We start from the raw sequence: 17,895 nt of genomic DNA, 5'->3' as shown, positions 1-17,895 counted from the left end.
AGTGGACAGAAAGGCTAAGAGAAGTCCTTGTTCCAAAGCCTTTGGAAAGAACATTTCTGTGTTTTCAGGCACCCAACTTTGGCATGCTGCTGTGCTGAAGACAAATACAATGGTGTGATCAACTCAAGTGCACCTATAACACCACATACCTTGACTGCCACCTATACCTTCGAAGGACCAGATCCCACTGTGACCCACTGGAGCAGCCAAGTTGCTCCCAATTACAGAAGGAGTCGACGTTCCAGTTTGTCTAATGCGTGCAGACCGTTCAGTCCCAATGGGAACAGGAACTTTTCTGTCCTGAGAAACATTACTGGGCTTTTCTGATCCCAAGGACACTGCTGAAGGGGTGGGAGAGGGTGCTCGTACTCCAGAGGACACGGACTGAGCAGGAGATTCTGCAAGGAGAGCAACACGAGCACTTAGTGATGGCAGCTAGACCCTAAAAACCTACCCTCCGTGTCCAACAACTGACAAGGGGAGCTGGTTAATGCAACATTCACCCACCTCAGGATCATTTTATTTCCAGAGCACAGATATTCACCACGATTTCGCCCCTTATATAAAATGCTTATCATGCCCTGGTAGCTCAGCCACTGGAGGACACACACCACAAAACCTTAACTAAGCATCACTGCCTATCAGCAACAGAGGATTTGAGGATTATATTCTGAATCAGAGCTGAAATAAGCCCACATAAACCTGTCTTTGTTGGGTTTGTTTTTTCTTCTTCTTTTTGATTTGTTCCCTGGGGTTTGTCATTGTTTTTGCCAATAAAACACATTAACACGTTCCCTAAATAAGCCAGCACCCCACAGCTTATTTGTTTTCTGTCCAAAAAACTCCTAACTGCTGGGGCCAAAGGTAGAGGAGGAACAAGAACCTGCCCTAAGGATTTTATCCTGGAGCTCCTTATACAGTTCTGCCAGACAATTTTATTAATACAGCAGCTTCTCAGCAGCTCCCTGCTGACCAGAACTCACCATTTGATGCTGATGAACATGGAGGCAATAAACTAAGAGGGGAAAAATGCTGTCTGTTGAAATTAGCAGCTGCAGGCGCGCCGCCCAACGGTGTCCCGGGCGCATAGATCTGCCCTCCCGACAGGTTCGAGGCAAAGGTCCCCAGGTGTGTAGAAGAAGGTGTTACAGAAGCATAGGGAGAATCCATACTGACAATACCTATGAGAGAAAATGGGCACAAGTGACTCCCACAACTCCAACGCTCCAGCAAGAGGTCCCTGGTAGCATGGAAATAGAAAGGAAAACTTTTATCCCACCCGTCTTTAGGGGCATGTGTTACAATTTTCCAAAGGCAACTGGAGCATTAAGCTTCACACTTCGCAGTTGTGCTGCACACCTAAATTGAGAATGATATCCCAAATAAAAGAATTATTGCTCCCTTCATGTCCTCTTCAATGAAGAAAGGGAAAAGTAAAACCTTAGGATCTCAGACTTATGCACTTCTATATCTTAGGGGCATACAGGGCCCTAGTCAAAATGCTGACTAGCACACCAAGGTAAAAAAATTAAAGCACCATCATATTCACAAAATAGGAAATAAAGTGTTACTGTATCTCTCAATCTATTAGCACCTCAGTGCTCCTACAAAAACAGGCAGAGATGGTCCAAACCATCTCTACTTTCTGGAAGCTCCATAACAGGTTCTGTGACAACCTCTTGGCTTCTATTTGGGCAGAAAGCAAAATGTCTTACTAAAAAATGCAGGCAGTCAAGGAAATTACATTTTTTGGATCAAATTTAGTAATTAAGAGAAGACACCACCTGTAAGTTACAAGTTCACTTTTTTACCACCCTAGAACTTGGAAGATGCTGCACATTTTTCTGCAGCCTCAGGACAAGGTATCACAAACTGGAACAGTCACTATCTAGTAGGGAAGGGGAGTGGAAATAAGAGTGTTTTATCATCTCAGCTATTGGGAGAGGAACAGACTGGAATGGCAAAAACCCTCTTATATCAAGCCCATCAACTGCCAAACAGTTACTAGATTTGACAGGGCACTTAAAATGAACTCCACTTGGCTTAAACAACACAAGAACGAACTGTATTACTATGGAATGGACACAAGCCAGAGGCTTACCTGAGGGACTTGGAGCTGGCCTCTGTAACGGTGGCCTAAAACCCGGGGCTTTGGAAGTATCAGACTGATGTAACGGATCTGAATTTGGCAAAAACGAGGACTTAGCTGAGAGCATGGACTCCGGTGGTGTCTGAGAGGAAACGACGGAGCCGCCCCAGAAGGCATGAGCAGACGTGGGGCTGTTCTCGAACAACGTACTAAAGGGCCCGAAAGGCAGGGTAGCACTGAAGTTGTTCCCCATGGGCTTGTTCGCCGCGTGGGCCGAATTCTGAGAAGCACTTTGTGTACTTAAGGTAGAAGGAAGCTGCACTGAAGAAGGAACGCTGTGGGGCCTTTTGATGTGGTTAACGTTGAGGACTGCGACGGGGGAGTTCTGCGCAGGAGCTGGATTCTTGGGGACGCTGCCGGCGCCGTGGACAGGCGGTCTGATGGCTGGGGTTTCCATCTTGGCTGCGGGCTGAGCCGAGCCCATGGCCGGCTGGGACACGGGGTAGGTCATGGGAGCGCCGCTCGCACCGACTGCCGGAGTGGATGAGCTCGTCGCCGCTAAACTCGGAGGCACGACCATGCGAGGATCTGGTGCGGGAACCTGAGGTTGCTGGAGAGGGGGCCTGGCCTCCGGCAGAGGAGCTCCCGGGGGCTGCTGATGAGCAGGATGCACGGAGGAGCTGCCGGTCCCGGGATTGGGCTGCCTGCTGCCGGTCGAGCCGCCCGCATCCACGGCGGGCGGGCTCCCCGCGTCCGGCTCGGACGGAGGTGCGCCTTTGTTGGGAGAGGCGACCGTGGCGCAGTCGGGAGGACTGCTCCTGGAGACGCCCGCCGGCTGCGCAGGAGGAGAGGGAGATGAGGGGGAGGATGCGGGGTAGTGTTCTTTGGCAGTAGGAGTCGGATACGTGGTGTTGGTGGGCGCCGTGCTCGTGTTGCTCGCCGTGGTCGTCACGGTGGTGGTGGTGGCGTTGGACGTCTTCACCACGGTGACGAACAGCTGCCTCCTCACCGAGGGGGAGCTCGGGTTGCCGCTCGCCGAAGATCCAGGCACAGTAGAAGCCACCGAAGTCGTCGTGGCTGTGGGGCTCGTCGTCAAAGAACTGGCTGCGTTGGCCTGAGCGCCGCCGCCGCTCTGGCTGCTGTGGCGAGGCACCATGTGAGGTTTGGGCGAGTTGGTCGCGCGGGCGGGGCTCAGCGGCCTGACGGGGAACGGGCCCCACGTGGACTGGGCCGGCGGGAAGGTGCCTCCGAAGTGTGTCATGGGCAGCCGCGGGGGACGGATCTGCTGGAACGTCTGAGCGGCCAGGAGCGCGTGTGCAAACTGCGGAGGAGGATACGCCAGCGGGAGGGAGACCTGGAAACCGGGCCGCACGTTGTTCACGGGGTTCTTGATGCCCTTGTGAGTGGATGCTGAGGAGATTGCAGGCACGGTGAGTGCGGCGGCCGTCTGAGATGTCAACGAAGCAGCTACGGTGGTCACTTTGATGCCCACGAGAGAACTGTTAGCAGCTGTAGTGGCGGCAGGTGTCGAGGACCCTATCTTGGAGTTTACAGTTGAGCTTTTCAAACGGTTCTTTGGAATAAGTTCATCGATTTCCTTGTCTGGATCCTTGATAAGAGCATTGATCAACTGCGTGGCCTGTCTGGTTGATTCTGTGCCACCCCTACAGAAAGGAAGGACAGGGAAAAGTGCATCCAAAGTATTTACACACATTATACACAAAGCCCTCCCACACAGGATCCAGCCTGTCTTCTATCACCCTAACGCAAACAGGAAAATAACTCTCTATTCAAAAACTGAGCCTAGCACAGTCCTGCTGCAGACAATTACTCAAGAAATTAAGTTTAAAATACTCCAAATCCCAAAAAACTCAAAGGGATAAAGTATTTGCTTCCCTAAATATTCTTTCATATTTCACCATGTATTAACAAGCCCAAACACAGAATCCCAACACTTATTTTCTCACAAGCTGTCTTGTGTACCTGCTGCTGCTTTTACTGTTTCCCCACCCCTTTCCTCTCCCCCGCTTTCAAGGGATGTTCCCAAGGAACAACCAGATCAAGCCTTTAATTTTCCTACGCAGACCAACTTTCTAAAAGGAGAAAATACCCACAAGATAGAGCCAATGCAGGATCCTGCTCACCCACCTTATGGTGATGATTCGGTCTCCAGTTTTATCCTTCTGTTTGTCAATATCTATGTGTGCTCCCGTGCACTCACGGATCGCGTTGATGTTACACCCTCCTCTACCAATAACTCTGGAAATCACAGTTGATGGGACAGAAACCTTCTTGGATCTACACAAAAACAGAAACAATATTAAGTAGGAAACACTTGCATGGCAGAAAGCTGCGGGCAAGGTCATCAAAAGAACACTGTATCTTCTAATTCAACTTAGGCAGCAGCAGCTCAAACCCACTAAGAAGGCCATTCAGTAACTCCAAGGAAGGCCACACAAAGACAGCACCAAAGGGGATTAGGGGAATTATTTTGCTTACCTTCTCACAACTTCCTTCCAGCCTTCTTCCCTTTTCTGACCACGTTTAGGACTAGCAATGGTTAGCTTTCCGTTTGGAGAAGAAAGGGGAGAAGGAGCAGATTTTGTGCAAGTAGACAAGGAATTACTTGTCACTTCATTAATAACTTCAGACAACCTGCAAAAGGAATTAAATGCTGTCATTATGTGGGGGAGGAAAAAAGGATGACTCGCACTTTGCATCTGTGGTCACAGGAACTCACTTGATGGATGACTTGCCAGGCACTGCTTTCCTCTCATCCTTTGGACAAGTGACGAGCACCGATGGTTGCTTTTTGTTGCTCTGTGTGTTGGTGACAGCTGTGGAGGAATGATTGTCACTCTTGTGGCTGCTGTTGCTATTGCTGCTCTCATCGCTGCAGCTGGAGATCCTCATATTGTCACTGTCACCACTCTCACTAGTGCTGCTGCTCTTGGATTCCCCATTCACCTTCTCAGGCTGGCTATAGGATATGGGAAGCTGATCATCAAATATAATCTGAACATTATCAGGCGTTACTTTGTTTTTCCTGTTTTTCCTCTTGGAGCTCGTGGTGGTGATGGTGTTATTCCTCTTCCCATGAGAGCCTGCTAACGTTGTCCAGGTTGCAGATATACCTATGGTAGTGGTAGTGGTAGCACTGGGAGGCTCCATTGGGACCTCAGGATCATCTGATACAAGAGGAAAGAAAAAGCAGGAGTAACTTAACTGGTTTGAGGAAACCTGAGTGTTTTGCTTTCCAAATCACACCTGTCCTATCAAAAAACTTTAGGACTAACTTTTTTGCAAAGCTCCAAGAAACACACAAAACCCTTGACTATGAGACATCCATAAATCTATTACAGATGTCATACCAGCTCATACCGAATTTCATTCTTTCCTTGGAATAATTGCAGTAATCACCTTCAGCTTTTAACTTCTCCTTCTCCTGAGCAGCTTGGAGTTCGAAATTCTCTTTATTTTTTGCTTCTATTTCTTCTAGTTTTCGCCTTTGTTCCTCTTTTTTCTTCCTCCTTTTCTCTTTTCTCTTCTCTCTTTTGGCAGCCAGAGCCAGTCTCCTGCTTTCTTCCCTTAACTACAAGTTAAGCACATGGAACAGCATTACAAGATGTCCCATGCATTTCAAGAAATCCAAATGCTTTTTATTTCCCTTGATTTTTCTGTTTTACTTCTATTACAGTACCATGGCTTTTAGTAAATTAGTAAATTTTTTAATATTTAGGACACCAAATTTGGTTTAGACCTAAAATCCATATGAGTGTGACTAGAAAATGCCATATTCATTTTTTTGACAAATCACATTCAGAAATCCTTCTTTTGGTACAGAGGAAATAGTTATATTGGCATTTCCTGATCCAATTACTCTGAACAACAGCAAAGTCCAAATATAACCTGAACAGCAAGATGCTCAGCTCTGGACACTCCAATTATGGTCATTACACACACTCCTGTATCCCAATAACTACTTTTACCAACCTTATCATCATGAAGGAACATGAAATATGAATTTTAAGAGAGAAATATTCCCAGCTGCAACTCTTTGCACTTGCCTTCTCCAAGTCCAGTTCCTCTAGAAGAATGCTTGCATTTTTGTTGGCCTCTGCAGCCTGTCTATCTTTGGCTTGAACAATTGACTCCATGCACAGGTGGCACTTCTTCAGCATCTCCTGAAATGACAAAGTGCATTGAGAACAAAGTGCCAGTGTTCTCATTTCCTGCTGCTTCTCCCCAGAAATTCCAATGGGACTCGTGTTGTGGCTGAAAGCTGGCAGCCAATGAGCTGAAGAGAGGTCAGATCACTGTCTCTGAGGCTGAGACACAGTACTGTTCCTTGTCAAGTGTTTCCTTGCCCCCAGCTTACCTTATCAGTGATGGTTGCAATGTATCTCATGCACTCCGAGTCTGAGGGGAACTGGTTCACCTCTTTCACCAGGTAACGCACCACTTTCACATGGCCCTGCAAAACACAGTGCAAGGGACAGCCCTTTCCATCAGACCAGCTGCCTCTGCCTTACTGAGAAACACTTCAGCCCAGCACTCCTTGCAAAAGATTGATTTCCAACCCCTCACCACTTGAAACTCTCAATGTTTTTTCTGAGATCTTTCTCCCCTTCTGAACTAGTGAGGCACATTTCTGCCACCAGAGAAGGCAAGTAATTACCTCTCATCAGGCTGCCCTTACTCCAGAAGTACTTGAAAAACTTCTGCCTTTTTAGGGCAGTTTTCAGATGCCCATCTCTAACAGCTTAACACCAAAGGCTTCTACAGTCATCTGCAATGTTTCCAGTACTGCATCACCTCAACTACACTCCCTTACTAACAGAAGCCATCTGTAGACTCAAATCAGGCTGAACTGCACTTTTTTTGACCAAAGTCCTCACCCTCTCTCGCTTAAGGAACCAATCCTATTTCCCCCCACTTCTATCACACAGAAACCCTGCAAATTTCACCCCCCACACACCAGAACCAGACTCACTCCACTGCCTATAAAGCAAATTGCAATTAGAATTGAACACAGGCACTACACAGGGGACACATGTACCTGTTTTTGAAGATTCAATGCCAAATATTCAAATTACCTGAGATATTGTTAAATATGTAGCTTCTGTCAGTATGCTCTATTTCTAACAGCTATGTAGGGATGAACAGGACAATCCTGCTAAGAGAAAAGCTGAACTCCACCACATACCTTTCGGAAGGCTGCCATTAGAGGAGTTATTTTCCTGTTATCAGCTGCATCCACGTCAGCTCCAGCCTGGACCAGCAGCTGGACCACATCAAGATGCCCCCCATTTGCTGCCAGCCACAGGGGAGTATTACCCTTCTTGTTCCGCACATCGATGTGAGCTCCCCTACAAACCAAACACATGCCATCAAAACCCTGCATTTAGGCAACAGGAAGCACTCTGACCCCAAGAAGAACTTCATTTGAGTCCTTGGAATAAATTAAATTATGTGACAGCAGTCAACAGACACACAGAACCTTTCCCATTTCTTGACCCCCTGCGGGCTATTTGGAAATATGATTGTACATGGGGACAATGGAGCGTAAACACAGCCAGGTTTCCCTTCAAGCTGCTCACATGCCAACAGCATACCTGCTAATGAGGAGCTCACAGAACTTGTAGTGCCCCTTGTCTGCTGCAATGGTTAAAGCTGTGTCTCTGGATGAAGGGACTGGGGGAGCATTGACATCTGCACCTTTGTCCAGCAGGACCCTGCCCACCTCTGCGTATCCCCCAGAGGCTGCTTCCATCAACGGAGTGAGACCGGTCTGGGACAAGCAGACAGAAGCCATTAGTGGGGGGAGAGTGGCTTACCTGAGACACAGTGCTTATCTGACTCACAAACACCATGGGTTACTGTTCTTATGCTTGTAAGCACCACAAGATGAATCAACATTTATATGAAGAAACACATTTTTTGATGAGCTTTGCAACCACCAAAATCTTACTCCTTAAATGCAGCCATTTTTTTTTCTATATGACATCTGGTTTAGTTAACTGGACTGGAGAACTGAACTAGAGAAATTGACTTGCACAAAGGCAAGAAAATCAGGTACCAATGCAGACACCATGACTTACAAGCACCTCCCTCTGGAGCCCCCTCCGGCTGTTTGCTCTTTACCTTGGCTCTGTGCTCCACGTTAGCTTTTCTATCAAGCAGCAGGCTGACCACCTCAGTTCTTCCCTGGAAACAGGCCAGAGTCAGAGCTGTATTCCTGTTGGTCTCGATCTGGGCATTTATATCAGAGCCCATGTCCAGTAACAGCTTGACAGCAGCAGTGTGCCCATTCATGGCTGCCAGCATCAAGGGAGAAATGCCCAATTTGCTACCAGTTCTGAAAGAGAAGAAAGAAAGAACCACAACTGTTTTAAAGGTTATTTCAGAAATGTGACTATTATAAACTAATGGAGGCAGAGAATTCACACACTGAAAAATCAGCTGCATACCAACTTCTACTGAACCTACAAAAGGTTCTCCACAGCAAGTATGGTTTTGGACAGGTGTTTCTACTTCAGAGACTCCACTTTTACTTTTTGATGGCTTCAAACTGAACGGCATCTCTTAAGAGGTGTGCTTATGACTTACAGCCTGTGCTTGGCCCTTTCCTTGTACCCCTGCAGCTCACACCTGAGCTGTTTTCTACCTCCCAACAGATGCAAAAGCATGGCATAAATGCACACACACAGAGAAAACTACACAGGGAAAACACACACACTTTCCTCACATAACTCACAAGCAAGCACACGAGATAAGGGCTGTGAAGGGAACTTGCCTGGAATTGATTTCTGCCCCAGCATTCAGCAGAATCTTGATAATGTTCACATAGCCACCCGAGGCGGCGAGGCTCAGAGGTGTGTAATCAGACACATTCCTGTGCTCCTTGTTTGCCCCTCGAGCTAGCAGCAACTCCACCACCTGCAGTGTTTCAACACACAACATCTGGTTTGCTCCCAAACTTGCAAATCTAGCCAACACAAATGCTTTTTAGACCTAAATGTTCTGTTGGAAGATGTCAATGGTAAGAAAGGCGCTTTAATCAGTTGCTTCGCTATACCCCTTGCCTTCATGAGGCCACACCTGTGTCCCCAAAGCCACTGTAAAACTTCCTTTAAAAAAAAAAATCCATCATGGCTGCTCATGAATCTACTAAATTCAACAGCAGACTAAGAAAAAGCAGATCTCCTCATGATTATTTCAGCCATCTTTAAAGCGTGCCAGACGCAGAGATTCAGTTTCAATATGGAATACAAAGTACTCCTGCTTTTTGTCCTCTCCTGCAGAGGACATGACCAGAAACTGAACTGTCTAGCAACTTAAAATCACAGTGTACACTGAGGTGAAAACCCATGGTGTCACTTCCAGTGCAATATTACATTTGCTTCACTTTCAGGTTTTAAGCATTAAAAAAGTTTAGATCAGACCTGCACAATTCTCAATCAGAATGTTTTCCCATGAAATCACAGAACAAACACAATGTCAAACCCAAAATTTGGGCAGGAAGGTGTTCTGACATCATCTCTGCCACCCAAAGCCCAGCTTTTTCCAATTTCTTTCCCCAAAAACTCTAATGCTTATATATGTAACCCATTTGTGTCTAACTCCTGATTCTCAGCAAGAATACTCATGATAGTGTTCACTTTCATATCTACATTTAATTATGCTGATAAAAAGTCTCATAATGGGGCACTAATGACTGCATTCATGAGGACACCTAACAGCACCAGTCCAGTTATCAAAAGAGAAAAAGCAGTCTAGATTAGACATGTGGCAACTTGTAAATTGGAAAATGTGAAGCCCTTTGCACATTTTTTAAACACACATCCTGTGTGACTCTATCTTTTCTGGAAGATTCTTGTACTGTACTGACACAGTATGTCATTCACACACTGCATCTCAAGATGTAAGGTTTACTTCACCTCTTGCCTCCCTCCTGAACAAGCCAAAGACAAGGGAGTGTCCTTGGTTCTCTCAGACTGGGCTTCAATATCAGCTCCATTATCCAGTAAGATTTCCACAACCCCCACATGGCCGGCTGTAGCAGCCAAAATGAGCGGAGTAAACCCTGAAACAGCAAACATGACACGAGTTACAGCACCAGAAGAGCAAGCCTGAAGGTTTCACATCAAGTGTAGGTTTACTGGGGATTTATTTAGTGGGACACACAGGCAAAGCAGACACGGTTCACAGTGCCATGGTGAGACACCCACCTTTCTTGTCCCTGTGCTCAATGTTAGCTCCTCTCTCCAGCAGGGTTTGTACCAGTTCTTCATGGCCACCAGCACAAGCCAGCGTCAAGGCTGTGTCATGGTTACTCTCAGTCTAAACCAAACAGACACACACACAAGATAAATACTTGCTTTTTCAAGTACAGCCCCTGCTATAGCCAAAACATAACTGTACTCATGCCAAAGGAAAAGCTTCCATAAGCTAAGAGCGTGTTTATGGGTGCCCCCCAGACAGCTCTGTGCAAGTTCCTGACAGGATTCTACCTCTCAAGGCAGCTCTGCTGGGAGGTTTAAGAAGAAATCCTGACAAGAACTGAGATTCTTCAAGAACTGAGCTCTCATCTGTGCTCTGCTAACCAGATTAACTTCTTTACCACTACTTGACTGTGACCTTTGCATGGTATAATGAAGGTAAGAATTCTGTCTTTAATGCTCGGCACTCCAGCCAAAGGCTTTATCAGAGCACAATCCAAGCCAAGTGTCACAAGCAACTAAGTAGCAAGGGTTGAGTTTCCAGAAGTTTCTCTCCTTTTCTCCCCAATGATCTCATGCCTTTGCTCTGCTCCATGCTGCCCAATCTCAGTCATGTTATGTATAGCCCAGAGCAGTGCATATGTCAGGCAGTATGTGTATGCTTTTTGCTGATGGCCAGCTAGCTCCAAGTCAAAATAAAGCTGCCTTTTTAACAGTTATTTTCATAAAGAAAAGTCTTTCCCTTAGTGGAAATGAGAGCTTGAATTATTGCCTCTTGCTCAAAAAAAAAAAAATCACAGCAATTATTACTTTCAGGACTTTCACACATCCATGATCTCTGGCAAATAACTTGGAAGTAGAACCGAAAACTCTGTGTGCAATGCTTTAAGGATTATTTTTGTCTTAGGATACCAGGCCAGGAAACATTTAATTTCTGTCAGTAGGCAACTCTGCTGTTTCTCATAATGGCAATGACAACACAGGAATAAGAAATGCAAGTGTTTAGTCATTCAGAGACCTTTTTTTTGTTCGGTGTGAGCACAGAGGAAAGTGGGTTGTGACTCTCGGGGGCGTTGCCCTGCCTATCCAAAAGCAGCAAACCCAGTCTCCAGAGCTCAATCCACTATACAGCAGAGCTGTTTGCCACCAGTGAATTATTCAGGATGCAGGAAAAAGCAGCTTGGTGCATCTGTGGGAGTGGCAGGCTCACCTGGGCATCGATGTCTATAGCAGGGTAGATGGGCAGCATGGCTGAAGGAGAAATGATGGGACTCGGAGTCGGCGTCTGAGGTTGGGACACTGAGGTTGCAATGCTGTGGGTAGGAGTGTTTGACATTGCAGATGCTCTTCCACTCACTGCTGTTGGACAGAAGAACCACACTAAGTCAAAGCAAAACACTTCCCAATGTAATGTGACAATAAAGGGACAGTGGGATGAATTCCCACCGACAGATGGAACTCCTCAAAAACTGTTGTTTTCCACAAATATATGTATTCCACACATTGAGCCCAACCTTTGATCCTTTAACTCTCAGAATTTGAACTATGGAAAAGGTTTACTCCATTCAATCAAAGAAAGAGTTAAATATCAGACTGACATGTATTCTAAAAGCCCACCAAAAGGTTTTTGGTTTTTTTTTAAACCCAAAGATCTTTCCTACAACAAATCAGCCATAATTTGGACCTGGAGCTCCATACCTTTGGAAGCAGGGCTGCAGACCAAGTCCAACCAACGGGTACCTATGCAATTTTTCTTAAAAGTTTTAATGTTTTCATGTAGAAGTCCATTCAGCCTTCACCCCCACCCCTCCATAAACATAACAAAAAAGCAACAGGATGCTCACACAGCAGAATTTGCTGAAACCAGAGAAGTGGAAGCTTTGGAACAGCAGGCTGCAGAGAGTTTGGTCCAGGTGTTAGGTAAGCAAAGGTAACACCAGTGACAGGGATAACAGTGTATGGACACAACACAGACAGCACCGACTGCCACGCCTCCCAAGGTTCATTCTGTGCAGGGCACCTTCAGGAGTGCACAGCAAACCCCAACACCCTTCTTCCTGCTTTTCCTCACAACAACTCACTGCTTTTTCCCTGTCACCTCTCCAGTGTTTCTCCAGCTGCTTCTCAGGTGTAACAGCAAAGGAGAAGGTGAAGCAGCACCACACGCTTCTTTCCAGCTGACAAAAGCACTTTAAACTGCAAAATGGAACAGTTTCCAACTGATGCCACAAAACCTGTATCCTAACAGGCCCAGCTGTGTGCTCCCACCTCTGCAAGGCAGCTGTATTTTACACCCAGAACTAATTTAATTTCTGGACTTCCTACACAAAATTTCATACCAAAGTCAGAATTCAGAATTCCAACCCCCTTGACCTAGATCTTTGAGTGCCTTTGGAAAAGTTATCTCACAAATCACAGTAGGTATGGATTAAAATTAACATACTGAAGATGTGCCAAAATATTTTGACATAAGGTCAAAAACTGCATGTGTTTTAAACAGCTTCTAAGAATTCCTGCTCAAATCCCAAAAAGGAGACTGGGAAGCATCTTCACTATTACCGGAGACATTAGTAAATTCTCAGGCAAAAAAAAAATAAAATCAAGTCAGTTAAGAAGGTCTCAGTTGAGATAAAGTCTACTTTTTACATTTGTAGTGAGGGAAGAAAAGGCAGCCAAAACCCCAAATTACTGCCCCTCACCCCCAAAATACAAAACAAACCAACCCAAAAAAGAAAGACGTGCTCCAGCAATAATTCACAAATTTAGTTCAGATACCTACAGCACAGTTCACTGGACACAATATCCACTTTTATGGGTAATCACTTTGATTATATTTATTTCAACATCACCTGCGTGGAGTTCAAATTTCTAATGAACACGCTAAGGGTGATGAACAGAATTTTTATGGCGCCCAAACTAAAATATTCAAAGTTTTCAATAACCCAAAAGGTTTTCAGAGCAGTCTGCAGCTCTGAGAGGAGTAACCAACTTGATTCTACATGCTAAACACACTGACACAAATATTTATCTCTGCACTCTGCTCCTTGCCCTACTCTAATGGCCTAGTGGCAAAGTGAACTCAAGTCTGTACCTCACCGTAGAAACTTCCTTATTTCATGCCTGGGATAACCAAGTCTTCCAAGTTAGGTCACTATTGGAATGTTTTGGATATACAAGAACTTGGTATAGCAGCACCTACACCTTCATCAAGCTTCTTGGTCAGAAGACACCACCAAGCACCATTTGACTACTCCAGTTCCAGTCCTGGACATTTGCTGGGCTAGCAGACAATCAGTTTTGTGCTTACTGATATTTGGAACAGACCTGCTCTTCATCTTGATTTTCTTCTGTCCATATCTCAACTGTCTCTTAGCTTGGATGAAAAGAGGACACCCTCAGAGCAGCTACCTCCTGCCCTGTGCCCACTTGGCCTCACCAGAGTGACATGGCCTTGTAACCCCACTTCTCTCATGTGGCCATCACATGTCCCACAAGTGCTGTCCTGTTGTGAGCACAGCATTGGTCTTATGCACTGATTCCTTATCTCCTGCACTGTCAACAGCAGACAGATAAAAACGTTATCCCTCACGTTGCCTCACTACACAGCAATGAGGCAACGTGAGGGACCAAATAAAAACATACTTTACAAGACATGTATGAGACATTTCAGCTTTTTCCAGCTGGTTTCAAGCCAGTTCTACAGACTTGTTCCACATCAGTTCCTTCTCTGCCCCCAATTCCTCTGTAGCACCTCAGTTATTACAAACCATGTTGGTGCCACACAGGATTAAAATCACTCTAGAGCACTTGAGATGCAGAACATGCCTTGGACTGTAACAGTGCAGGTTATGTTCTGAATTCCAACATCAACACTGGGCTGCTGCTGTGCAAGAAGGGCTCCTTGGATGGTGCCTGAGAACCACTGCACACCTGCGGTCCTGGTGGTTATTAGTCAACAGTGTGCAAGGCAGCCTAAGGCAGGCCAGCCCCATGTGAAACCAGCTCCTGCTCAGGCCCCAAGTGGGACACAACCTGATTTTCCGGGGATGCTGGCACTCTATTGTCGTTTGTTTTTCCAGTATTGAGTCTCTGTGAAAAGCTTACAGCTTGCTTTCTGACATTTTAATTCAGACAGCTGCATTTCCAACTGACTCAACCCACAAGGGAGCTTCCAGGAATGCATTTTATCAAGAGCTTCAAGATTCCTGAAGTTCTTTGCAAAGCTCTGTGACTGGACACAATCATTGGAATGGTTCCTACTTTGTAAAAAGCTTGCTACTGAAAACAAGGTGATTTTTCTCCCTAGATCTTTACCAAATCACTTAACAGACGCAATGTTTCCATACAAGCCTTACACAACTAACCCTAAAAAATACTTCTTTTTATGTGCCTCACAGCAAGCAAAAAACTTGCCTGACATCTGAAGCTCAAGAGCAAACCTTTTGCTTGTCCTCAACTCCAGCAGGATCATAAAGGAGCCCAAAGGAAAAAATTAACTATTATTTACTAGTTAGACATTGTTTTCAACTAATAAAGCACAGAGATGTACTTTAAATCACGTTTGTACAGTCAAGGTGAAGCTTTGTTTCTGCAACTGGTGCTGCAAACACAGCTCTGCAATGGAACTAAACTCAGGGCATCTCTGAAACAAGAATTTACATCTCTGAGAATACACTAGAAGCTTCTTTTAAAGCAGTACACGGAGTTATTGACCAAATATTTAGTGGCTACTTAAATGTTGTGTGTTACACTGAGACAATTTCAGCTCCACATTTTAAACTGTGATTTGTGGGCTCACTACAGGCTAGCACTGAAGTTCTGTACTCAGGCCTGTGTCTGTCCTTGCTAAAAAAAACTACCTTATAATCACAGGGACTTGACAGAAAACGAATTCAGACTTCCTTCCCAACTGCATGTGTGCACGCACTACCAACAAGTGGGGCTCAGCAGAACCAGAATATTCCCTCCAATTCCCACTGGAAATACCTGACTGCCCAAAAAGGCACAAACAGGCATTCAGGTATGCAGCAGGTGACCTGGAATGACACCTGCTCAGGATGTGACATGCAGCTAAACACAGGTCCCAAACGTCCTAACTCCAGGTTAACTTGTATTTAAACACAACTCAAGTGCATTGCACAGATTCTTTGTAAGTTACCGACAACTGCAAACATCCCAGCTTTTAAATTCATGTTGTCCTGCATCCCAGCAGCTACATGAGAGAAACTGTTACTGTCAGTACATATTATATGTCATTTAATCTACTTTTTCATGCCTACATTTGTGTTTGTGTTTTCATCCACTTCCAATCTTTACACCTATGCTTCAATTCTAACACGAGATTTCCAGCAAAGAAGTTTTTGTCACCTTTAATGAAGCTTTGTCGGGACACAAGGTCACTCATCAGGTGTCTCACCACAAAAGTGGTGTTCCAAGTGCTTTAAAAAATCACCACCTGGTAGTTTTAATCAGTTAGCACACCTTCCATGACTCTGTACTACTATTGTGCTCCAGTTCGGGCAGTACATGCAGGAACAGCTCTGGGCCAACACTTTCTCTGAGACCTGCCTTCCTCTGGCACACATCCCTCATGCCAACAGCTTTGCAAAGCAGACTTGTTCAGATGGACAGCACTTGTAAAAATGACAGCGCATCAGCTTAACCAAGAGCATCTGGTACCTTTTCATCAAGTGACCTTTTTTCAAGACTGTGTCCTACCAGTTCACCTGTGTTCAGCTAAGGGGTATTTCAATGATTGCTTTAGCATGGAAAGGGTTCAGATGAAGCACAACTGAGTGAGGTGTAAACTAAAACAGCAGTGACAACTCTCATTTAAAACCTGCTTCATTCTCCTGTTTTACTGCTTAAGGCCTTAGAGCATTCATGTCACCGGGCAGAGAATTCTCTGAAGCAATGACAAGAGTTTGGTAAGGCTAAACATGCTTTCTGCTGGCAGCCATTTTTATGAGGAGATGTTTCAGAAAGTCATAGGATTATCACCTTTTTTTTTCCCAAGCAGAAATAAAAGCTTCCAATAAGTAGACTACATAAGGCCAAGTGGAGCAGCTCTTATTCTGAAGATAAACCCACGGGTCCCTCACATTTTAGAGGCTAGTTGTGGTGCTACAGCTGCTCAGCCTACTGCAAGTCAGCTCTCAGCTACCCAGCACCATCATGGTGCTATTCCTGAGCTACAATCAGGCCAAAACAGAACTGCCACATGAACTTTAATACACCCTTCCCCAAACCATGACGAGTTAAAAACGCCACTCCGCCATACCAACCTGACCAACAGGCACAGCTCAGCTCACCCTGCAAACTGAAAAGTTAAAAGCTACTTTTCCCAACTCCTTGAGACAAGGATCAGAGGACGAGTGGTGCTTGCCATAGAGCTCGTGGGAATACACAAACACACACACACACACACATAAAAAGAAGTGGACATACCCTTAACTGGTCAAGCAAATATTATACCTGCTCATAACAATGTAAACCCACCTGCCATGATGTCATCCAGCGTGTCATTGAGCGTCTGAGCAGGGCTGGCTACCATTAACCCTTGCTGTGTTTCTGTCAGTATTCCTTGCCCCAGCCCTGCTAGTTGTGCTTGGCCCAGCACTGGCTGTCCAACTATAACACCTTGCAGTTCTGTAAGATTTGCGATGGACCCCGGAGGTAAGGAACCTGCTGCCAGAGGCAAAGCTTGTGGCATGGCCAGAGGCTGAACTGGTGCAAAACCCGTCTGCGCAGCAGCTTGCTGAGGGTCATCCTTGAGCAAGATGGGGTCCACTTGCTGCAATCGTGCATAGTCTCCCTCTGAGAGTTGTTCTCCTACCCCAACGGGAGTCAGTAGTCCCAGATGCTGGCAAGACTGTTGCTGCTGCTGCTGCTGGAGCTGAATTCTTTGCGCTTTTACCTCTAGATATTGCTTTTTTAGCTGCTGTTGAGTTTTCAGCTGTAACTCTCGCTCCACTTTCTGCAGTTCCTCCAAAATCTTTTGTTTCTTCTGAATTTGCTCCTCTCTCGTTTTGTTCAGCTCCTCAATCTTCTCTTTGGTGAGCTGGTCGGCGTGTGCCAATTCCAGGGACTGCAGCTGAGCGTTCTTCTCTATGGCTTCTTTTATCCTCTGCTCCAGCTCTGTCAACTTGCCCTGAGCCTCTTCTACAATGCTCTCTGGAGACTGATTGGTGATGTAACCCTGTACATCCTGGTTGTTTGTTGGCAAATGACTGCTGGACTTTTGTTTAGAAGCAGCTGTGTGAAAAAGAAACCCCCTCAGAAGCAATGGAAGTGCATACCAACGGCATCCTCATTACAGAGCTACTGCCGGGCCGCTGCGTGGCACGGCACCCGTGGGAGGTCAGCGTGTCCCCAAGGCCCTCCAAGGACACCTGCCAACGGGTACCCAGCAGTCAGACTGCAATTTAACAGGCCACACCAGTGCACATGCACCCCACAGAGCCCTGTGCTACGGTGACAGGGCTGCTCCAGCAATCGGCACGCTTTTGCCAAAGGAAGCGATTGTCTCGAGCCGCTGCTACCGAGTGCTGCTACACGGAAACTGGGAACAAAAAGCAAGGATAT

The 17,895-nt window shown here is 45.9% G+C and overlaps 1 protein-coding gene across 6 annotated transcripts in view; it reads right to left on the bottom strand.

The window, feature by feature from the left end:
* ANKRD17 (ankyrin repeat domain 17) overlaps window positions 1-17,895 on the bottom strand; it is a 52,405-nt gene that overhangs the window by 3,536 nt on the left and 30,974 nt on the right. For 2 of the 6 annotated variants that reach the window (XM_063157147.1, XM_063157150.1), the window contains exons 15-31: window positions 16,810-17,565; window positions 11,522-11,670; window positions 10,321-10,432; window positions 10,030-10,175; window positions 8,886-9,028; window positions 8,234-8,447; window positions 7,705-7,880; window positions 7,296-7,458; window positions 6,468-6,563; window positions 6,157-6,273; window positions 5,471-5,681; window positions 4,830-5,277; window positions 4,589-4,744; window positions 4,238-4,387; window positions 2,102-3,753; window positions 984-1,181; window positions 150-398 (exon numbers count right to left, since the gene is read on the bottom strand). In XM_063157147.1, coding sequence (XP_063013217.1) covers window positions 150-398; window positions 984-1,181; window positions 2,102-3,753; window positions 4,238-4,387; window positions 4,589-4,744; window positions 4,830-5,277; window positions 5,471-5,681; window positions 6,157-6,273; window positions 6,468-6,563; window positions 7,296-7,458; window positions 7,705-7,880; window positions 8,234-8,447; window positions 8,886-9,028; window positions 10,030-10,175; window positions 10,321-10,432; window positions 11,522-11,670; window positions 16,810-17,565 — 5,136 coding nt within the window. The remainder of the gene's footprint in view (window positions 1-149; window positions 399-983; window positions 1,182-2,101; window positions 3,754-4,237; window positions 4,388-4,588; window positions 4,745-4,829; window positions 5,278-5,470; window positions 5,682-6,156; window positions 6,274-6,467; window positions 6,564-7,295; window positions 7,459-7,704; window positions 7,881-8,233; window positions 8,448-8,885; window positions 9,029-10,029; window positions 10,176-10,320; window positions 10,433-11,521; window positions 11,671-16,809; window positions 17,566-17,895) is intronic. The other 4 variants (XM_063157149.1, XM_063157151.1, XM_063157148.1 and 1 more) reach the window with 3 other exon arrangements.

Source organism: Melospiza melodia, chromosome 5 (assembly GCF_035770615.1).
Source record: "Melospiza melodia melodia isolate bMelMel2 chromosome 5, bMelMel2.pri, whole genome shotgun sequence".
NCBI classification, from domain to species: Eukaryota; Metazoa; Chordata; class Aves; order Passeriformes; family Passerellidae; genus Melospiza; species Melospiza melodia.
This window is presented reverse-complemented; position numbering and strand designations above follow the sequence as displayed.